General features: G+C 44.1%; 1 protein-coding gene across 2 annotated transcripts in view; it reads right to left on the bottom strand.

The window, feature by feature from the left end:
- Nucleotides 1–4,792: 4,792 nt before the first annotated feature.
- The window catches only part of CACNG2 (calcium voltage-gated channel auxiliary subunit gamma 2), a 134,921-nt gene continuing 115,562 nt past the window's right edge, over nt 4,793–24,151 (bottom strand). The window contains exons 3-4 of one of the 2 annotated variants that reach the window (XM_083400838.1): nt 14,833–14,973; nt 4,793–9,096 (exon numbers count right to left, since the gene is read on the bottom strand). In XM_083400838.1, coding sequence (XP_083256964.1) covers nt 8,561–9,096; nt 14,833–14,973 — 677 coding nt within the window. In that variant the 3' untranslated portion in view covers nt 4,793–8,560. The remainder of the gene's footprint in view (nt 9,097–14,832; nt 14,974–24,151) is intronic. The other variant, XM_083400839.1, reaches the window with a different exon arrangement.

Below are 24,151 nucleotides of genomic sequence, written 5' to 3'. Positions count from 1 at the left end.
GCTTTCCAAACTGAAAGGCAGAGAGCACAAATATAGTGCTAATGGGAAGCGTGTGCACACAACCACCCACCTACCCACCCCGTACCCCGGTCTACCTTCATTTATTTATTTATTATTAAATAATACTAATCATGTTTTCTCCTTTCTCTCTGGAAAGTGTGGGAAGCCCGTTACCCTCCAGATGTTGCACTAGAGCTGCTGTCAGCCCCAGCCAGCATGGCTAATGGCCAGGGTCCAAGGAGGAAGGGAGTTGTAGTTCAACAACATCTGGTTGGCCACAAGTTCTCCATCTCTGCCTTAAGTGCTTTATCTTCTCAGTTCTCTGATATTCATTGGTCGTTTCACTTCTCCCTATTATTGTTTCATGCAAGCGTTACCATTTTAATAACCTGATGAGGGTTTTTGCTTGATTTGCCTCCATGAAAAGTTTTAAAGCTGTTTTTATGATTTTTTAAATAAAAATATATATTTTATTAAAGATTTCTTGGTTTACAAAAGTACAGTACTGTATGTGCAATCTCTCTTTTTTCAAGTTACATTTTCTACAGATCAGTTTATGATGATTGTTTGCTATTTCTATTTTGATGTCTTATTGTTCTTAATTGTGCAAGCTCCTTTTGTGTATCCACAGGCAGAGAAGCGGGTGGAAATAATACATCCAAGCAAAATGGTCATTTGAGTAGCGTGTGATGCCAGAATAGCTTGGACCACAAAATGTGTGCTGAGTTGAAAGCAAAACAGATAGTAAACAATATATTCTCCAATAAACCACTCTAGCCACTGGATTTCTACTGCTAGTTCTTATGGTACTTATACATGATTACCTGGAGCATCTGTAATGAGAATATGCCTCTGTATCCCAGATTTTTTTTTGCTTGCAGATGCATGTATGTGAATGGTGGGGTATCTGCAAACCTCCAGATGTCATTGGACTCCAGCTGCCACCAGCCTCAGCCAGCACTGCCAATGGTCAGTGATTATAGGAGTTGTACTCCAGTAACAGCTAGAGGGATCTAGTTGCCCTGTCCCTGGCACTTGCTGCTGACCCCGAGATGTATGGAATGACATTTCATTTCTTTTTAGAAGCTGTCGTGCATAAAAAGTTGGCCTGTCACCTGCTTAGAGACAGTACAGTGGTACCTCGGGTTAAGTACTTAATTCGTTCCGGAGGTCCGTACATAACCTGAAACTGTTCTTAACCTGAAGCACCACTTTAGCTAATGGGGCCTCCTGCTGCCACCGTGCCACCGGAGCACAATTTCTGTTCTCATCCTGAAGCAAAGTTCTTAACCTGAAGCACTATTTCTGGGTTAGCGGAGTCTGTAACCTGAAGCGTATGTAACCTGAATCGTATGTAACCTGAGATACCACTGTAACTTCAGCCAATCAGAACTGTGAATTTTGCCTGTTCATTTTTGATGGTGTTTAGTCCTATGGGACACAATTGCAGTCTTGCAGCTGCATAGAGGTGACCGGTGTCAGATAATAAGCCAACTCAGTGGTGCAGTTGGTAATTCTAGACTTTGGGTCTAATTGTGGTGTATTTGCTTCTTTATATGATAATGCGCATAACTTTTCTAATTATAAAATGTGGCAAAACAGCGCTGCCACATTTGATGAGCCTTTCTGCTCATTCTTCTGAATGGGGCCCTGGACTGAGTCTTGAGCAGAGAGGCCGCTTCTAAAACTGTTTAGAAATAGTGCCTGGAATTTTCACATTTTCCTCTTCTCTCTCCATCTCTTTCATATCATGCAAATTAGATTTATATGTCATTGTTTTCCATTGTAAACACAGGGTGCTTATACTGAGTGAGACCATCAATTCAACTAGCTCTGTATTGTCTTCTACACTGATAGGCAACAGCTCTCCAAAATTTCAGGCAGGAGTCTTTTCCTGTTCTACCAGGATATGCCGAGGAGAGTGTGTGTTCTGCTATTGGGCCACAGTCCTTGAGCTCATTGACAAAAAAGCAGCATATTCATATTGCTATCTGAATAAATGCATGGATGAATGGAATGGTGCCTGATCAAACAGGAGTCTTTTTGTAGTTTTTATGATTTTTAATCAATTGATTGGTTCAATTACTCAATTAAATGTTTCCGTAAGAACATATTTATGCTGCATACTTACCTGAGCATAACTTCCACTGAATTTAATGAGAATGTCTGATTAATGCCACCCACAGCTAGGAAGCCCTTGATATTTCTTCAGTGTAGAATCTTAGCTAAACAACATATTCGTAGTCTATCCTAGAAACCACATTAGGAAAATTTACATTCACCATTGCTTTTATACTGATTCTAGCCACCAGGCACTGGTAATTATTTCCAAGTTTAATACTGTTTGTGATATTAAAAGATCCATCTCCTCAAATAAGAGATCAGATGAAAAACTGAAGGAGGAGTAAATCTAATCTAGCTTCATCTTGGTAAAAAGATAAAAACCAGTTACAATTTAAATAATGAGATTCTAAGAAATAAACACAAATGCACAATGGCTTTATTGGTCACATTTGTATCCCGCTCATCATCCAAGGAGCTCCGCGGTGTTACTTTCTGTGTTTTCTGGCTTTTTATGCCCACAACACTCTGAGGTAGATTAGGTTGAGAGAAGCCGACTGGCCCAAGGTCACCCAGCAAGCTTCCTGCCTGATGGCCAAATCAGGCCTGGTGTCAGTTCATGGCACCCTTGGGCAGTCGTTGGGCCTCTAGTGCTCCAGAACGACCCACTGAAATCTCCTTTCCCCCTTTGCACCAGGTAGCTGGGCATCAGCTGCCATTTCAGTTTCCCACAATGCCACCCAACTGTGTGTTGCTCAGAGGCATTGTGGGAAATTTCAATGGCTCCTCAGACTCAGCTGCCTGGCACTGTTCATAGTGCTGCTGCAGTGGTCCACCAGCCCACCACCACTGCCAAATAAACCCTGAAATAGGAGGAATATCTCCAGAGGGTAATCCACAAAAAGCCCTCTCAAACGTGGAGCTGTCCTTGAGTCAAATTACACAATAGCAGCAGATCCCTGCCTTTAAATGTGTCTGCTTCAACAACACAGGTGTATACCTGAGGGCTGCTATTTAAAGTGCAAAAGAAGAACCCACCACTTTTCCTCTTGCTTTTCTCCCACTCAGGCTCACATCCTATGATCAATGCCCAGCTTGCGGGGGGGGGGGGGGATGACTTTGTAGAACAAACTCCAGATGAAATAGAAGTCAGGGGAAAGATTCAGCAACCCCTTTGAACTTGAAATCACAACCTCCCCTTTGCACAATGGGAGCAAACATACTTAAAGTTACGGTGAACTCCCCTTATGTTTTGTCTAGCCCTGAGTCACATGTTGACTCCAAGTCTCCTTATTCCAAGTCCAGTCCTGCCCACTTCACACTTACCTCCTTCAGTCTCTGGGGGATGATACTGAAGGTCTTCTGCTGAAAAACTGTAGCTAGATTTCCTAACGAAGACTGCAAGCATTAAACTGTCAAATGTGTTGTTGATGCGTTTTGTAAAGCAGGGGCAGAAAATTCTGGCCTGCAAGGCCAAATTTGGTCTGGCAGGGGTCCCAATTTGCCCTGCTAAGATATTACTGGAAATAAATAAATAAATGAACTCAATGTTTGCCACAGTGTAGTATACTTTACCAATGTATGCAACTTTATGGCATATCTGTATGAAAACTTAGATCCCTGAGATCTTGACAACTAGCATATAATCTGAGGAGCATCTCTTTCGGGTATACGTCTGTCAGTATAATCTAGCCAAATGGGATATCTGAAGGATTGCATCTAATTAGAATTAAACTCTCCATTAGAGATCTTCCTCCAGGTGCCCCATCTTTCTTAGGTTATGTGGGTGGCTTCTGGACAGAGGGCATTCTCAATGGTGGCACCTAAATTATGGAATAACATCTCTAAGCAGGTGTTCCTGGTACTACAATATGCTATTTCAGAGTTTGAATGACATCTGAGTTGAACATTGCACATATATTTGTTCCTCTGGTTTGTGAGTTGTTGTTGTTTTTAACTGGCTCTGTGTTTTGATTATTGATTTTACGTTGTGTGCTACTACTGCTTTTATCATCATCATTATTAAAAATACTAGTATTGAGGTGATTTATTATGTCCTCTTAACCTGAGCTATCTTGAAACATTTGTAAATAAGGTGGGATAGAAGCTGTTATATAACAGAAGCAATTCAATTTTAAATTTGGGAGGCTTGGTTCACTTTGTGGGCTCTTCTCAACTTCTTTCTCAGCCTCAGTAAACCACAGTTCTAGTGAGGGCAAGCAGAAGAAAAAGGTTATAAAATAATTATATATAATAACAGTAGAAATTTTCCTGAGGCATTAATGGAATAGGGACATAAAGGGGCAATACTGACCACCTCAGGTTCAGGGCCCATGCAGAACAGATGCTTTAACAACAATATTCCTCTAAACAATCAAACACTATATTGTGAAAACTGGATATTTTAGTGGAAATCTAAAAATATCCATAATACTCCTGTCTGCCAGAGAAGAGCAAGGAAGTCCAGTGAATTACGTTTACTTCAGACAGAAAACAGTAATGCCCCATTCTCCCTACACTCTTCATTTTTCTTGCTTCTACATCTTCCATCCTCGGTTCTTTAGATTAAGAGCAAAACTGGACCGCTGTTTTTCAGGTCTTCAGCCAAGACAAAATGGCTTCCATTCACTTCTGTTTGCACTGTCTTTCCTCAGGGATTTCTCCATGAAGAAAAAAGAAAATCCATTGCTCCAAGCCACCAAACATACCCACATAAACAAGGACCAAGTGATATATATAAAAAATCTTTATTTCATGTACCAGGATTTTTTTTTTTGTAATTTTCTTCTTTTTAAAATTTTTCTGTTTAACAGTCTGAAAAAAAACACAAAATAAAGAAAATGGAGGTTTGTTTCTTGAACTGGTTTGAGCTGAACATAAGCAGTATCCTTGGGAAAAAAAATTCCTCACCAGTCCTAGTCCTCCCTCTCCTTTCCTCCCTCTTTCTTACTTGTTTCTCTCTCACGCACACTCACGCACACTCGCACACTCATTCACACACGCACAATTTGTCATTCATCTTTTATTCAGTCAGAAATGCTAGAGAACTTTACAGGAATCAAGTTCTCGAAAGCAGCTTTGGGATTTCAACCAAAATACCACCCTCTGCATATGCTGGAGAACACAAAACCAGTTTTTTAAAAAACACATTTCTAGGGCTTTGGATATTGGCTCATTTTACCCCCTTCTGCCCTTTTCATTGTTACAGGTTTGCAGGCTGAGGCTTGGGATTAAGCAGGAGTTCTAGACATTCACTATAAAATGGGGTGTTCCATACGGATAAATAATGTCGGTCAAGCTGTATCTAGGCCCTTCAGCCATGAGGGACTGTTCTGCTGAGGCTTGGGGAGAATGCATTCTGTCACTGGCTCAGCGCCCCACCTGCTGCTTCCCTACGCAACCCTGTCCTGGAAAAGGACTCAACTCTCCTCTCAAAGAGAAGAAAAGTAGGAGAAGGCAGCACTAGTTGGGTGGGTAGTGCAGGCTGCTTTTTCGGACCCCGTTTCAGTTCCAGCAGGAGCTCAGCAGCTGGGGGAGTGAAGACTCTCTGAATTGGAGCAGCACTTGTTTGAACAGGAAGAGCCAGGCGAGAGCCTAAAGGTGCCAAGAGGAATGACTGGACCCCACTCAGCAAAACCCTCAGCCCCAAATCCTGTTCCTTCAAGGTAATGCAAAGGGCTCTGGCCTCTTAGGACCATGGAGAGCTCACTCCATCTCCCTTTTTTTGGCCCAAGCCAGAGCTGTACCTCAAAGCTAATTCAACGCCATAGCTGTAAGCACTGTCTGCCTTGCTACCTTCGTTGGGATCCTGCTCTCCCCATCTGTCATTAACAGTGTTAAAAAGGGAACTGAAGTAAAAGCGGTGGCACATCGCTTCCCTTCAGTGGAAAAATGAATGGCCCTCATGTACACAATGGTGATTTTGGTGTCTGTGATGGGGTGTGTGGGTGTAGGTTAGGGAGGGAGTGTGCTATGTATATGCTTGCTTTTCACAGATGTAAACTAGGGGCAGATGCAGTGGAATCAAGAATGTAAGCCTTAAGTGGCCAAGCAGCGAGGAAGTAGAATTGGGCATGTCACCAGGAAGGCCCAACTGCCTTACAGGATTTATGCCTTTGCTCCAGAGTGAATGTGGATGGGAACTACTGGGGTACGCAAGGGGGAAAGATGGATTGTGGGTATTCTAGGCCTGTCAGCAAAGTCAAGTTGGGAGGCTTATCTCTGGAACTCTAAAATGTGTCCCTTCCTCTGACGTGTGCTGAGAAGCATATACAAGAGAGACATATAAGAAGTGCCACAGTGTTGGGGGGGAACAGGACATGTCAACCGCCTCCTTATGACTTGGCTGTTAAAGGCACAGGAGCTCCTTCCATGTAAGGGTCTAGTGAGGCCTAGCTGTGGGTCTGTGGTAGAGTTTTGCAGTGACTTTATGGCCATAACCGACAGCAGGTGCGGGGGGAACAGGACCTATAGACCTTTGAGGGAAATGCTGGGCCCAAGAAAGACAAGGCTCATGCCCACCACCCTTTATGCAGCCCCCTTGCTCTTCTGTATCATCGCTTCCCCCAAAGACTCCTACCCCATAATCCTTCTGGCAGACTTCCTGTGGCAGAGATCTCAAGACGACCTTTTCTCTCTGCCATGGGCGTCTTTGGTGAGAGGAAGGGGTTAGACTGGGGAGAAAGAGGGTAAAATGGGTCCCCAAAAAGAGGCTGAGCCTCAGGGATCCTGCCTCTCTCCCTTTCAATTTAGACTTGCAAAGCTGCCAGCTCCCACATGGGACAACTTGGCCCGTCTGACTTTATGTAACATAGCAGCAGCAGAATCTGAGCAGTTGCGGTTTTCTCTCCCATCACTGCTGCTGCAATGGCGGGTGGGGAAAACGGCACCTTCTCTTAAAGGTCTGGAGGCCAAGCTGTCCCATATTTGATTACGGCAACCCTACAGGCGGGTGTCTCTGCGTAAGGCAGGCTAAGCCTACAGCTTTTGACTGGCTGGGCCCTACAGCCAGCTGGCACTGACAACAGAATGAAGTCAGGGAATAACTTTTCTGCAGTTATGTACTTGGCATGGGGACTGTGTCTTGATTCGGTGTGTCAGGTGTTCCTGAGAGGGGCACTGAATGAATCCGGCGAGAGCTATCCACGCACCAGGAAAGCTAGCAGTGTAAATGAAACCGACAACGGGAGACAAGCAGCAGCCATTTTGCCTGTTGACTTCTTTTTAAGCCTGGGAGTGAGTTCAGGGGATAGCATGTTTTGCCTGCCTGTCAGGGAACATGAGCAGAAGTCTCCACACTAACATCTAGTCCTTGTTCTGTGTTCGAGGTTGCAGCCCCAGCAATAGCAGCAGCCTTTTCTCTGTGGGGAGAGATGCCCCCCCCCCGCTTTTTCCTGGCCCAACATTCTCATGGCCCGTGAGGGAATTCGACCCACACCAACCAAGTGGCCAAGTTCTGGGTGTCTTTTAAAAAGTTTTTGTTGTTTTCAAATGGATTCAGTTTCCATTTTCTCTTTAGAAGCCTCTCAACCCCTAAGATTTTAGTTTTCACAGTTTTCAAGCTGGAAAAGAAAAATGAAAAGAAAAATACTATCTGGCTTTCTTGCAAGTAAATCCACTTATTATATTTACATTTATTTATAGTTGGTTCTGTTTTATTAAAAAATTGCCACTTTTTTATGAAGCTTTTTTGTTTTGTTTTTGCAATGTCACTGTTAACCCCCAGGATAGTCACAGGCTGATGAGGCTGAGCTGATCAGCCTTAGCTTCCTGAGACCTGGAGATCAGTGAATCAGCATTAAACCCTCAAATCCCCAAGGACAGGAAGGTCACTGTTAAGCCCTGTGGACCCACAGGAACATGTCGAATCACTCGTCACTCCGGGGGGTTTGGCAAGCTTCGGCAGGCTCCAGCGCATGTGCAACAAAGGCATCCACAAGGACACTGAAAGCACTGCGTTTTGTTACCACCTGTCCCTGGAGATCCTTAAGAACCTGCAAGTCCACAGTGGGTTAAAAGTGAAAAGAAAACAAACTGAAAAAGTAAAGAGTAAAACCCCCCAGAAATCCAAAGAGCTGCCTCCTCTTCCCGCTTGGTTTTTTAATTGATTTTTTTTGTTGTTATTTCTCGGTTCCTTTTTTTAAATCTGTTTTTATTAAATGTTAAAATAATGGTACATGGGAAATCATGCATTTTCTTTTAAATTTATTTTCTATTTTTTATATTTTTAAATTTCTTTCTCTTGATTTTTTTTGAAGTTTTTTTTTTCGTTTTTTCCCTTTTTTTAAAACGTTTTGTCATTTCTTTTCAGGTGTTTCACTTAAGTTTGTTTTCTGGTTTTTTCTGGATTTTTTTTTTATTTTTTTGCTTTTGGAAGGTTTCCCCACGGTTGCTTTCTCCTCTCCCCCTGCCCACCCCTACTGCTCCCTCCCATCCTGAACCCAAGTCCCACTCCCACCTTCCCAGCCCCCCCCCCATGTTTCAGCCCCTCTCGACGGCTTCATACGGGGGTGGTCCGGCGGTTGGCTGTGTTAGTGTGGATAGAGTCCTTGTTTTCTTTCTGGATACAATTGTGAACCTGGAGGAAGCTGTTATCCCTGTCTGAATTGTAGGTGGCGGTGGGGGTAGTGGCAGCCTTCAGGGGGTCCCTGGTCAGGGTATACATCGAGATCTCCGTTGATGGGAGGGTGTTGAACCCTTTGATCCCGACGGGAGAGGCATCCCTGGAGTGTGAAGGCTCGGTGGAACGGGAACTGGAGCGACTGCGTCTCTGATAGCGGTAGCGGTAACTGGGTATGCGGGTGATGGCAGAGGACTGGAGGTAGTCTGTGGCATGAGCACTGGCACGCAGCTGTTTGTGCCGGTCAATAAACATGTGTACGGCCAGCACTCCTACCATCTCGGCTATAATGAATGACAGGGCCCCGAAGTAGAAGGACCAACCATAAGAGTAACTATTCTTCTTTGAGTCGCTTTTCGAGGGGTCTCCAGCATTGGCTGATATGTACACAATGATGCCAATTATATTACTCAGACCTGTGGACAAAGGGCAAGAGAGAAGAAACCATTAGCATGTCCTCTATGTACGTCAAGGATAAGCTGAAGAGCCCTGGTAGATATGGACTTGGGAGACAAGAGTTCAGATCTCGACTCAGCCATGAAGCTTACTGGGTGACTATGGGCCACTCCTTGTCTCTCAACTCACAGAGCAGTTGTGATGGGAAGGGGGACAACCACGTATGCCCACTTTTGTGCCTTGAAATAAAGTTGGTGTATAAAAATGCAATAATAATAAATAATAATAACAACATATAAAATCTGTACCCCATCCCAAGGCCAATTCATGTGACCTTTTTTTTTATTTTAAAAATGGCAATTGTGCAGAAGTGCAGCCTCCACAATATAGGGGTGGGGGGCATTTAGAATGCTCCCGAACACATCAAGGTCATGATGCCTCTTCCTGGCTCAATTTTCTTTTGGTTTGCTTTTTAGAGTGTGGTGAGTCTGAAATTAACAGGGGCCACACTTTTGACCCTTGTCCCAATACTGTGCATGTCATTGGCCCTCCGTGTTAAACACCTGTATTGGGGTACATGCCTAAACATGAATATACAGACATGTATAGGCAGACTGCACAATCAGGGTTCCCTTTGCAGATGTGGGATTTTAACGACCCCTCTAAGAGACATCCATGCTCGAGGGTCAGCCCCTCGTGTGATGCCACGGGATGGCCCCACTTCCTGTTAACAAATCTTTTTACACATACGCTGTGTGACGGGTGCTACACTCTCAGTATTGGCAAATTCAGAAGACCAGTTGCCATGCCCAAAGGGACAGCTTTGGGTGGCTTCACTATTAAAAAAATGACCCAGTGATTTGGCCCTAATTGTATACTGAACCCTAGTGGAGATTTTGCAAACTTTTTAGGCAATAGGAAAAACAACAACCCTGGTTTTATTTTCTTTCAGAGCTCTATTTACACTACTGTCAAACCAAATGATACTCTGTTTCCATGTAAAAAAGGAAAGGCAAGTTTTGTGCATTCTGGGGATGGGAAGAGAGCCACACACACACACCCTTTTAAAAAGAAGTTAAACATCTGCAAAATTGTGGGTCAGCGCTAGAGAGGGCAATAGAGTCATGCTGTTGCTTTTTTAAAAAAATAATAATCTCACAACCACATTTTACACAGTACTCATAGTCAATGGGCTAACTGGGGAGAAAAATGTATTTTCAGATTCACAAATGAGCTGCACAATAATTCTACAAAAAGTGACCACCCTAAAAGCCATTGGGCAGAGCATTCCTAAGGGTCACAGTGGTGGTGGTTCTGGGGGGACTTCTGGTGGTTTATAAGTTATTCTGCTGATAGAGAGGTAGTACCTCCACTGCTTCCCAGGGCCTCTCAGCTGGCATAAAGGATGCCCCTTTAAGGACACTATTCTGTTGTTGTTGTTGTTGTTGTTGTTGTTGTTGTTGTTGTTGTTTTATTCTAATCATTGCATTCCCCTTCTTTAGACCTTTATCACACACATCTTCTAAGGAATTCAGGGCAGTATATATAACCCCTCTTATCTTCACAGGGAGAATCTGATAAAAGGGCTCAACCTTGTTGCCAACAACTGTTCGTGATACCTCAACAACCTATTTGCAAATTAAGCTTTTTATGGAGGTGCAGACAGTACAGGTGACTCTCAATTTACGTGGAGGTTGCATTCCTGGGATAACACATAAAGCCACAATTGTGTATAGTCAAAATACATTGGGTGCAATGGCGGGTGGGATTGCCGAAGTCTTTTTTTCCTTCCTGCCTGCCTGCCCCCTTTTTAACCCCCTGCCCAAGCACATAAATGCACATAAGTTGTGAGTTACCTGTAGCTCCAGTAACAATGGGCATTATGAATATTGTTATTGATCTGAGCTCCTCACTGACAGCCACATGCTAAAAACACTGCCATTCAAAAATGATATACTTTTTGTAGTCATGTTTCTGAGAAGATATAGCAGAATACATGAGGTGAACAACAATGCCATTCCACATCTGTCCAGACGGCTGATTCAATATGTATCTAACTCTAAATGTTAAGGTGTGCCTTCACCAGGCATTTTCTCCAAGATACATCCAAGAACATCGGGGATGTAGCAGTACATTTCCTGCACCAGCAGCTGGTTGGATGCTTGAGATCCTTTCCAACATTATTATTCTGAGAGCTGGTTCAGTCTTTCCTTTATGCTAGATTGTGTCTCTGATGAGGACACTCTCTGGATTTTGCTCTAGGAAAGTCAGCACTCCACTAATGTGGTAGTAACTGATCCACAATGTCTAATGACCTAGCCTAGTGAGTGACTCAGATGATGTGTGCCAGGGGTAGCCAATCTGGTGCCCTCCAGGTTTTTTGGATTACATCTCCCATCAGTGTTCAGGGATAATGGGAGGTGCAGTCCAACAACATCTGGAGGGTACCACGTTGGCTACTCCTAGGGTATGTTCAAGCCTCAGAGCATCTTCAAGAGGTGTGTAACATTGTCTCTTGTGACTGGCAGGCAGGATAAGACTTCTGGATTTTCCAAGCTTGGTGTCCTACCTAACAGAGCACTGTTTTCAGCATGCTGCACTTCAAAGAAGCATTTAATTCAGGTCTAGATAAAGCCATGGCCCTTGCCTGATTCATGGCCCTCATTTGACCCTGTGAGCAATCATCCAAAAAGCCCTGTGTTTTGCAGGGAACAGATGCACTGAAGCAGCACACCCCGTTTCCAAAGAAAACTCCCATGCTAATATAGGAAACAGCCAATAGTGAAAGTAGAGAGGAATGGACAGTTATGGAGCACCACCAAAATAGTCACATACAATATTAATAACTAACCTTGTAATATAATATCTTTGCTGGTTTGGACCAGAGGTCCATCTGGTCCAGCACCCTGTTTCTAACACTGGTCAGCCAGACCCTTCAGGAAGCTCACAAGCAGTCCACAAGCTGCTGCCCCCTGCTGTATAAAGCATGGGTCCAAATATCAGCATCACTGGTCAGCAAGAACCAATGGAGAGGGCAAATGGACTTTCCAGTTCTGCCCAGAAAGCTGAAAAGAGCTGTCATGGCTTTGAAGTTCTATGAAGGTGAGGAGCCCCACTCTGCTCCTTACGATTGTGCTTTGGTTGAATGTAGGGATGTGTGGTGCTGTCCAAGGTGACAGTGTGGGGCTGCTGGCAGTTAGGGGTTGGAGTCCGACCGCTTCTCATGTGGGAGCTAGGAACTGGTGGCTGAGGACTCAGGGACTGCTTGCCTTCTCAGCTACAAACAATAAACCCATGGCAAGAGTAGCCTAGTGACCTTAAGGTGTTGTTGCACTACAATTCCCATCCTCCTTGATTGCTGGGGCTGATAGGAATTGCAGCCTGAAGGGAATGGGAATGGTGAACAGTGTGAGGTTTTTATTTGGGATTATATTTGATTTTAGCCTCATAGCGTTAGTCTGCCAGTGTCGTGCAGACCTTTTGTATATGTAACTAGGTGACCATTGAGTTCAGTAACTGTTGAGAGTGAGGGAGCATGTGCTCTTGCTTGATTATGGGTGAATGTGTGCAAGTATAGTTTAACGGAGGTATGGGCGTGTGGATATTCAGGGAACAGAAATACTGAGCAAGAGGAATCTTATTTTATGGATTCTGATGTTTTGTATACTGCATTCATTACTTTAGTTCTCTTATATACTGTATTTGATTGTGTTTGACTTCCTTTGTAAACAGCTTTGACGCCATTAGGGACAACATACAAATACAGTAATTAGAAGCAAGAGGTAAAAGCCACAAAACAGTGGGACAGGCTACTAACGAACAGCCTACACACAGTAATATTTTCAGATGCAGCTATCAATGCTCAAAAGGTTGCAAAGCTGGGTTTGGGTTTCCATATGACTTTCACATAAGGTGAAATTCAAGGTCCTGTCTCTTCTTTGGCCTAGCTCTCACTGAGGTGGGAAACTTGTTGCTGGGGTTGTACCACTTCTGAATGCAGTTGGGGGTTCATACCATTTCAGTTGGGGATTCACATGACTGAATGTTACTCCACACACACACACACACACACACACACACACACACACACACTTAAAAAACTAGCATGGCATTAAAACTAAAAAACTAGCTAAACATGCTAAAACATGCTAAAAAACTAGCATGTTTAGACTAGAACTCTCTGATCTCTAATATTCCATGTGGAGGGATTTTCTTTTGTATGGAGGAACATTCGATCATGTGAGGCCCCACCCGGAAGCTGAAATGGTACAGCCCAGACCACCTCAGTGACACAGTCAGGCATGAGATGCCAAACAAAACTTCGTCACTTTCCTGAGCTACTCTTTATTCCTCAGTCTTGTAGATAATACATAAAATAATAAAAATAGGTTGGCATTTTTTATTTGTGTCCTCTTTATTTTCTGTTGGTGATAGATAACCCTTGTCTTTAGCAAATCTGTGGCTGAAATGAAAGTTTCCCATCATATGTTGGAACAGCCTGGTTTCTCCAATGTATTTAAGATGAAGAAGCACCATTATATTTTGTTCTTGACTATATTGCCCCACATCCTCCCTACTAAGAGGCTGCTAAAGAGGAAGACTTAGAGGGGCTCTTTCCTATCCTTCTATGCAGTCACAGAAGAGATATGCTCTGTTCTTCTCTGCTGAACAACTGAGCAGTGAAGGATAAGTCTTGGCCCTTCTTCTCTGCCAAACAAATGGACAGTGAAGAATAAGCCTTGGAGTCAAATCCATGATCTTATATATATCAACATGTGTGAAGCCCTATTATAAGTAAAACCAGCAGAGAGTCCTGTGGCATCTTAAAGACCAACAAATTTATTACGGCATATGCCTTTTTAGACTACTGTAGCACCCTCTTCATCACATATGTGAAATGTAATCCTCAGCTGGCAGGTGACTTACTTGAGGCAAACCTAGTTTCACCTTTGAATGCAAATTTTGCAAGACAGTAAAATCCTCTTTGGACTTGAGAGGTTTTGCAACCTCAGGGCCACACTAGGTGAGATAGTGGAAGACCTATGTGTTCAAGCCTGGGTATGACCTAATCACATAGGTAATGAGGACAGAGGTATCTGATTTTAAGAGCACTCCCCCGACCCTGCTTGTAGCTTGTTTGTTCATCATTCCACCCTTTCCATTCTACCCTTCATCACATTGTACTTGGGGACAATTGTACAGTATAACCCTCTACAGTCTCTCCCCCCCCCCCGAACTTTCATCTTGTACTGGAAGTGAAGTTGGCTGGGAGCAGTATGCGATTGGAGCAGACATGACCTTAAACATCTGGGGCTGTACCCAACTAAATTCAGGTCAGAGGACACCCATTGAAATGGACAAACCTAAGCCTATTGTCCATTAATGTCAACAGGCCTACTCTGCATAGGACTAGCATAGATACAACCCATCATCATGTCTACGTTGGTGCTTGCCTAAAACAGGTGATAACCCCAAAATGTTGAAATTTCTGGAGTATGCAGTTATGCATCTTCTCTCTCCCCCCCTCTCTCTGACTTCTTTTTTCATCTAAGTTAATTCTCTGTAGCTGTGCAAACATTTGCATGTCCTTTCTCCTTGCTCTCTCTGCTCCCTCCCCCCCCCCCATGCACTTCCATTGCACTGGCAGCTGCCTAGTGGCTGCTCTCTCAGCCTCCCAGCACCTCGAGTCCCCCCCTCGCTTGCAATTTTTGTCCTTCGCTCCCGAGGACGCTGGTCAACCCTCAGCCCTCCTTTACCTGCAGACACGAAGAAGATACCGGCACTAAGGATGATGTTATGTCGGGTTTTGTAGAACTCGCTGGCTGCAATGCAGAGTCCACCCATGAAAAGCAGAATCACACTCAGGATCGGGAAAATACTAGAGGCCCTTACAGCCCCTGTAAGCAAAGAAAGGGGTTAGGGGTGGGGGGTGGGGGGAGGAAGGGGAGAAACAGAACAGCATGCATGCAAGAATCATGGAGAAGGGTGGGGAGAAGGAGAGGGAAGGCAAACAGGAGCAAAGTGAAGAGATTGAGGGGAGGGGGAAAAGTGGATTGTACCAAGGATGAACAAAAAAGACGGAGCAAAGAAGCACAGGAATTGGAAAGGCCAGTGATGGGGGAGGAATAAGGAGACAGAAGGAGGAGAGAGAAACAGAGTGTCAACAGAAGAAGAGAGCTGTTACAAATGAACTGTCAACATCTTGGATATTAGAAACGAGCAGTGAACTTAGGGCCAGGGACCAGTCAAATGGCATCTGATAGCAGACGTTCTCCTGGCTCCTTCGTGCACCCAGAAAGCCCAAAGGCACGTCCCTCTCACCAAACAGAAAGTGAAATCTGCAGGCCAGAAAGCCACCACCAACGCAGTGCAGTACTGGAACATATAGGTGGCAACTGCAATCAGCAGAGAGGCACCACAAAAATAAACACAGATATTTTGCAGAAGTGATTGCAGAGGTGTCTCCTAAGAGAGCCAAAAGATAAACCCCTGCTGACACGCGTGTGCATGCACACAGACACACACATAGAAAAGGCACATATGAATTGCACATAAACGAAGGCAGTCCTATTAACCCTCTCTCTCATTCACTCCCATCCTCACACATTCCACCCAGCAGATGGCAGTAGCATGCAGATATATAAGTGATACACACACACACACACACACACACACACACACCAGGTTAAGAATAGCGTATGGGTGGCTCTATACATTGCAACTGGGCTAGGAAACGCAGAGCTTCAGCAAAATGTAAAGTGTGGAAGTGACATATGTCCATGCATGTACATGTGTGAGAAAAGCCTGATTGGGTCATGTATCCACAATGTGTGCACACACAGGTGTTTAAAGATGAACATGCACATGTCCACACTTCACATGCTTGCAATGGAAAACGCTGGGGCTAACATTTCCTACTTAAAATTTAATGTGTGCGGCAGCATCTAAGGCTGTGTACACACCATACATTTAAAGCACACTCTGAATCCTGGAAACTGTAGTTTACTCCTCACAGAGCTACAACTCCTCTTAACAAACTACAGTTCCCAAAAATTTGGGGGGTATGTGCGCTTGTTTTAAATGTATGGATTGTAATCAACCTGAGATGTTCAGTCTTCAAAAGCACAATGCAGATTAGAATGGCCAGACCAAAATACAAGAGAAAGACATTGCAAACACCTTTGTAAATCAAGAAAATATTTAATAAAAAAAAAATCACAAGAATGGCCAGACCACAAGTAAATGTGAATTGAAAATGGGTGGGGTGGGGGTGGGGGTCCACCTACAGTGGTACCTTGGGTTACAGACACTTCAGCTTACAGACTCCGCTAACCCAGAAATAGTACCACGGGTTAAGAACTTTGCTTTAGGATGAGAACAGAAATCACGTGGTGACACCGCGGAATGAATTAAGTTCTTAACCTGAGGTACCACTGCATTCACCATTATCTTAACCACAGAGTTTAGTATACTTCTGACTCCTTTTCAGAATTTTATATTAGGGTCCATCTAAGCCCTCCTATAATCTTCCCAGGTTCTCGCTCCCTGTTTAGTACTGCTAATTTACAGAAACATATCCTATGACGCAACAGTGTGACATGTGCTGTGATACAAGGAGGTAAAGAAGCTCACAGGATACATTTTTGAAAAAGGAAACTGTTAGAAGCAAGTACAGTGGTGCCCCGCAAGACGAATGCCTCGGAAGATGAAAAACTTGCAAGACGAAAGAGTTTTCCGTTTTCTGAGTTGCTTCACAAGACGGATTTCCCTATGGGCTTGCTTTGCAAGACGAAACGTCTTGCGCCTTTTTTTTTTAAACCGCCAATGCATTCCTATGGGAAACCGTCAATACACATTGGTGCTTCGCAATACGAAAAAACTCGTAGAACGAAAAAACTCGCAGAACGAATTAATTTCGTCTTGCGGGGCACCACTGTACAGTGGTACCTTGGGTTAAGAACTTAATTCATTCCGGAGGTCTGTTCTTAACCTGAAACTGTTCTGAACCTGAAGTACCACTTTAGCTAATGGGGCCTTCAGCTGCCACCACTGTGCGATTTCTGTTCTCATCCTGAAGCAAAGTTCTTAACCCGAGGTACTATTTCTGGGTTAGCAGAGTCTGTAACCTGAAGAGTCTGTAACCTGAAGCGTATGTAACTTGAAGCGTATGTAACCCAAGGTACCACTGTAGCTTTCTTTCTTAGTAGGACAATGTGATTCTAAGGTAAATTGTCACGTTTGGTCACTCTGACTTAAGCAATTCCCCTGTGAGGATAGTTATCTCACATTTGGGACTTTTTCGTTTACAAAGACGAACTCATGGCTACTCAATGAAGTTGAATGTTAGAAGATTAAGGGCAGACGTGAGAAAATACTTCTTCACCCTGAGCATACCTTAAGTATGGAATTCATTCCTATAAGGTGTAGTGATGGTAACCAACCTGGACGGCTTTATAAGAGGATTGGACAAATTCATGGAAGATAATGCTGTCAATGACCTGCTATTAGCCATGATGGGTATGATCTGCCTCCACTGTGGGAGGAAGTAAGTCTCTGAATACCGGTTGCTGGCTTTTAGACAGTTTTGCAATAAAAGCATTACTTGCACACTTGAATCAAGTTGTACCACTCTGAATATTATACTGAAAAAAGCATGAAATAGACAAACACCCTGGGTTATCCCCATATGCGAGTCTTTGGGCCTGCTTTGTATTGGGGGACTTTGGGATTTGTACTCTCTCTTGCCTTTCATTCGGTCCCTTTCACTTGCTTTGCCAGGCAATTCTTTTTTTCACCTGATTTGTCAGGTGTTTGACTGTTTTGCTTAAGAATATATGAATGTTGTGTAAATGCCCCAAACACAGATCAAACCCAAGGCAGAAGGAAGAAAGTAAGTATTTCATTTATAAAGGGACAGGTACTCAAATCTTTATACATTCCCTACAGGTTACATTTTACTACCACTACTACTGCAACAATACATGCATTTTAGTGCCAACACATAGCTAATTGCTGTGGAAAACATGGCAGCAATGCTGTCCAGATCCAAAAGATTTTAAATCTGTATTAGATGGGCTAGAGAAACATCTCTTGCCTTTCCCAGTTTCCTGGCTATGTTTCAGAGATGGTGGTATGCTACACTAATGACTTCAGGAAAACACTAATGAGATTTAACGGTGGGGAATGCCAGCAAATGCCAGGAGATGCTTGCCATCAGAGGATGCCCTACATACTGAGGGACCTTTTAAGAATACCATAGGTGTGTGCCACTATTTTCCTTCTCCCGCTGCCCCCCATACATTGCTAATTAGTCCAGCACAAAAGCAACAACAGAGAATTGTGGCAGCAGCACAAAGCCTCTTCTGGACCACTTTTATTTGACTGCCTGGGAAAGGACCACCGTTCAGAATATATTATGCAGAAGCAAGCCTAATGATTGCAAACTATACTCAATTTGCATGGCGCACTGCAATTACGTTCAGTCATGCAGCCCTGAATATTTGTGCCCACCCGCCCCATATAAGCTTTTATTTCACTAGAAGGATAGAGAAAATTGAACTCTTTGCTCTAGGTGTTTGTATTGTGAGCCTACTCCCTGCAATGTGTAGGAATGTGTGAAACTGATCTCTGAAGCAAGGGGGACTGTGTTCATTGACTGCATAGTTCCATAGAAATATGTAGGCATTCTCTGATGAAGGGTCAAAAATTATAGGCATTACATAGGGTGGCCAGATATGGGCCGGAAAAGGACCCTACTTTTGCAAGTTACACCTGCTGAAATTTCCTATTCTACACAACAATAAAAGATGCAGGAGCTCCATCCCTTTTTTCACCTGTCCCCACCCTTAGGTTACCTACAGCTGCAGCCAAGGGTGCGAAAGCCTTGGCCTCTTTTTCACTCGGCCATCCTATCAGCAGGTCTTCAATTTCTAACATTTATAGGGGAAAGTTTTCCATGCCTATCTGGGTTTCCTCTGTTCTAGCATGAAGGGGTGGAGTGGATGGAAGGATATTCCAGTGGGGTTTCCAGCTTTTGAACTTGTCCCTTCAACAGCAATTTTGATGTGGCACAATGAGCAGATGGCAACGTTTAGCTCCCTGTCACATAAACATACAGCTGTTGAGTTCTGCATGTCACATCTCTCTTCAAGGCACAGGAGCAGACTAGATTGCATTTGTTGTGTGTGTGTGTGTGTGTGTGTGTGTGTGTGTGTGTGTGTTTTAAAGAAAACATTTCTGCCAACCTTACTAATGAACCATTGCTGTTGCTATTCCACCTTAAAAGGCAGGCACATGATCTTCCCCCATTCAAAAAGATTAAAAACTGGAAAACAAAACTACGTAATCGGACATCTCCGTTGTATGAAGTGGACTGTGAAAATACATATCAGGCATATAACTACTTTTTAGCAACTCTTTGTGTAAAGATGACAGACAGGCCATATGCTTTGTATGTGAAAGGTCCTGTGTTCAGTCCTCCACATCTCCCCTCTGGCAATGATGCTGGAAACACCTCCTTGAGCGCAGACAATGTTGGGCTAGGTGAAGTAATGGCCCAATCTCATTCTGACTACTACACCCTTCCAACCCAGGAAGTGGATTGAAGCTCTGTAACAATGCCATTGATTTTAAGCTTGCTGGACTGATGGCCATCTAAAGAGGTAACCACTATAAAATATTGTATAGGTTGACAGCCTTGCTCAGCACTAATGCTCCAGTGCTGATCCCAAGTCCACGACGGGGGCCCTGGCAATACAACAAGCCAGGCTTCCGGCTGTAAAATGACAAGGCACAAGGATGAGCCCCGCTGTTAGAAAAAAGATCTGAGAAGGTGCAGCCACAGCTCAAATAGCGGTGAAGGTGGAACCAAGGCAGCATGTTCTCCTAGCTTTGCAGATAAAGGGTCTCAGAAAGAACCTGGCATCCTAATTCTAATTCCGTGTACAACTTGAATCCAGGCTGCCCCCAAAAGCCAAGGTGCAGTTGTGGTTGGAGTATCAGACCTAGGACTGGGATGCAAATCTCAGCTCAGCTTTGAAGCATGCAGGTTGTCACTACTTCTCAGCATAGCCTACCTTACAGAGTTGTTGTGAGGCAAAAAATGGGCAGTGGCAGATTATGCACACTGCCTTGAGCACCTTGTAGGAAAGTGGGGATGTAAAGGTAATAAAGAAATAAATGCAAGTCGTGCCGCTTTTCTCATCACTTCAGCCCTTGATCAGTTTTCCTGCCTGTCCTGGTAAAGATGCAAACTTTTCCCCAGGAAAGCTTGTAATTTCCCCCAGATCTTCTTTACCTATGCACACAGCTTGTGATAACTTCTCAAGAGACAGTGCCCAGTGATTTGACTCAGTGGCATAGCTAGTTGCTCGGGCGCCCAGTGCAGTGCAAATGCCCTGCACCTAGGGGAACGGGGCAAGCCACCCATGGGACGGGGCAAGCCAGGGCAGAGCACACTGTGGGGGACCTCTGTAGAGTCTGCAAGCCCCACATTGCCATTTCAGGCAGCGCGGAGCCTTCAGGTGCCTGAGCCACCACGTCACTCCCCAGACAGATGTATGGCTCAGGTGCAGGCCAGACCCTGTGGCCACCCCTTCAGTGATGACACTCGGGGCGGCCCACACCCACACACCCTCATTCCCATGCTACCAATTTGACTAACACAGAGATTTGGGACTTGTAGCCATTCAGATGTTGTGGTGTTCCAACTCCCGCCAGCCTCAGCCAGAGCAGCCAATGGGCTGGGATGATGGGAACTGTAGTTTAGCATCATCTGAAGGGCTATAGGTTCCTCATCCTTGGCCTCATCCCTTTTTGTTTGGCCCAGTTTAGGGCAAACAGCTCCTCTTGGCAGCTGTGCCATTGGGTCTGGGGTCAACTTTCTTATAGCTGTGATTTGGGGCACAGGACACTGAGAGGCAGAGATCAGATCACTAAGCAGGTAGGCAAGCAAGGCCCCAAGATGGAGCAGATACACAAGTGCCTTCCATGGTTTTCTGCAGAACATCTGCTTGGTGACACATATGGAGAACTGCACTCAAAGTGCATGCTTCTAGCAAGGTGCTTTCTGGTAACACAGCACTCAAGAGGCGCAACAAGTTACCCCAGGGATCACCATAAGCACACTGCTTTGAAAGTGCATCTTGTACTTGTCATGCACAGACAACACCATGCATGCCTATATTTATCACATCTGGATCCTGCAGTTTCTCCAAGCAGCTCTGACTATCATTTCTTCCATTTTATCTTCACAGGTTAGAAATAAGGATTTTCTGAAGCCACCCCAAAGCTTCCTAGCTGAGTGGGGATTAACCAAATCTTTCTGGTCCAAATCCATCACTCTATCCACTACAGCTGTCTCATCTCATGCATCCCCCCTCCAACTTCAGTCTTTGCCACCAGTGAGAAGATTCTCTGAGTCAAGACTGGCTTTGACACCATCTACAGGGCCTGAAAAGCAGCAGGTTGATATTAATATAGATGGAATAAGATTACTCTTAGCTGCACTGTGTCCTGAAATGAATACATTTGAGTACCCCAGCACCTTAGTAACTAACCTAGGTAGTTACCTGAGCCCTCACCAATAACAAATGACCCCAGAATACCTACTTGCACAATTTTGAAAATCCATATGAAGGCTATTTAGACTCCTTGTGTTAACTGTGAAGTCTATAACCTCTGCCCCTGTAACTTAATCCATGATAGTTCCTGATGCTACTCACTTGCTTGGACAGGGCAGGTAGAATAGGTAGTGACAGCAAGGGGATAGAACAGCAAGCCCAGGTTGCTCTGGGGGACCATTGTAGATCCCCTGCTGGAATGCAGAAGGTACCTGAGGATGCTAACTCCCTAACACCAGCCTTGCCAATTATTCAAAACAAAGAACAAGGTGGACCCCATACACAGAAGCCATGCTTGCTAACTGCCTTGTTCAATCAGACCATAAACTCATCTAGTCCATAATTCTGTTAGCAACAGAAGCCAGGTCTTGGGGAAGTTCCTACAGAGAATATGAAGGTATTCCACTTTTGCTTCTCTTCAACCTTTAGCATCCAGAGATACACTGTCTCTAAACACTGGTGTTCTATTTAGTTAAGAGCTTGTTGTTAGTGCTTGTGATTTGATTTAGGGCCAAGCTACACATTACACCGCAGCCGCATATATTGTTAGCTCAGTGCAAAGCAGGCTCAGGAAGGAGAGAAGCAGTAGGGAAAGCTCTCTCTGAAATTCCCTCCAGTTGCTCTCATTCTCAAGAGCTCTGGACCTTCCAAAAGTGTTTTGCAGGGACAGTCAGGTTAACATTGGCTGGGTTCAAATGCTACAGTAAGCTAGGCTCCCCTGACTATGTGAGCGTATTGACTCTCAGTGAGTAGCAGCCATTTTGCTCCTCCGTGAGTCTTTTAGGATAGGGTGGGATAGCAAGTCAAGGCTTGAGTTTGAGTATTGTCTGAACCTAGTATTATGGTTAAGGTATCTCCTCATTAACCATGACTTGTAACTATAGATGAAACCTTGGCTACAGATTATAGTTAAGGATGAGAAACCCTAATCTTAATTTTGGGTTTGGACAACATGCTAAGCTAAATCTTGGTTTAGCCGTCACAAACCTAAAATGACCAGAGCTATTGTCTTCTCCTTGGGAGTCAGTAAGTTTGCACTAAGCTATGGTTTTGCTTGGTGTGATGTACAATCATGGCCATTATATGAGACTGAAGTGTAACATACATGGCCTGTAAGTGGTGACATACAGGAGTTATAGATGACTTCATTAGCCCATATTAGCTTCATTAGGGTCTTCTGGGTAGTGGTGCCTGCCCTATGGAACGCCCTCCCATCAGATGTCAAGGAAATAAACAACTATCTGACTTTTAGAAGACATCTGAAGGCAACCCTGTTTAGGGAGGTTTTTAATGTTTGATGTTTTATTGTGATTTTAATTCTGTTGGAAGCCACCCAGAGTGGCTGGGGAAACCCAGCCAGATGGGCGGGGTTATTATTATTATTATTATTATTATTATTATTAGTCATAGTTCTGCCCTTACTCAGATAAGTGATGGACTGTGCTTTTACCTCCTTTCCCCAGATAGCCACCTTAAGAATGATTTTAGAAATTTACATTTTGCTGTGCCAATAGCTTTAGAATCAGCACATCTTGGGATGGGCTTCATCCTTATGGGAGTCGTGTGCTCTTGGGCTGCTTCCATATGAAGTATATATTCAGCATACTGTATCCTGATTTGCTTTCACAGAATTTGTGTGGTGGTTATATGATGTTGCTATCAGGTGGCTGTTACTTTGCGCAATGTACTATAGTTTCCTGTCATTTTTCTCATTGCAAAAAGATCATTTAAGCAAAAGGAAGTTGATTTATTGAACAAGAGCAGGGTAGTGTCATTGCTGTTCATAGCACTGTATCCAGCTTCTTTGTGTTGTGTTATGAAGGTGTGTTTAATTGCATGAACATATGCAATTTGAAGGCATGAAGGCACCTCTTCCCTGGCTGTTCTCTCTCTCTCTCTCTCTCATAATATATATATATATATATATATGCTTTCGTAGATTTTCACGGGTACAGGAATGCAGGTTTTGGTGTCCTCGGGTGTCTTCCCGTGTAAAAGTTGGGGTGTCTAGGCGACGTTTCGACGAGGTCTCACTCGTCATCTTCAGGCTGGTGCTTTCGGCTTCTTGTTACTGGAACAGAGCAGGATCTCAGTGTATGAGTTCCTATAAATACTGTTGAGGAGGTGTGGTGTATAGCCTCCAATGTTCTGGGCAGAGAGGAGGTTCCCAGGCTAGTGTGCCTTTTCTTCTTTTGTTCCTTAATTACTTGAGGGATATCTTGAGTGATTTCTTGAGTGATTTCCTGAATCCCACTTAGGTGGGTCATTAGGTGTGGATTAGTTGCTAAAGCCTTCGTGTCTTGAACTCTTGAACTTTGTGAAGAGTTTTTCTGAGAAGATGGCTGTACTGCACTTGGTTGTGCTCTGGCTTGGCTTCGTGTATAGGGGCGAGCTGTGGTTTTGTGGCCTGTGCCAGCCAGATTTGTGTAGGGATTGCAGGGGGGTGCAGCATCCG

Source organism: Podarcis tiliguerta (genome assembly GCF_965153285.1).
Source record: "Podarcis tiliguerta genome assembly, chromosome: 10".
Classification (NCBI taxonomy): domain Eukaryota; kingdom Metazoa; phylum Chordata; class Lepidosauria; order Squamata; family Lacertidae; genus Podarcis; species Podarcis tiliguerta.
The sequence above is the reverse complement of the archived record's forward strand: the minus strand, read 5'-3'. Positions and strand labels throughout refer to the sequence as shown.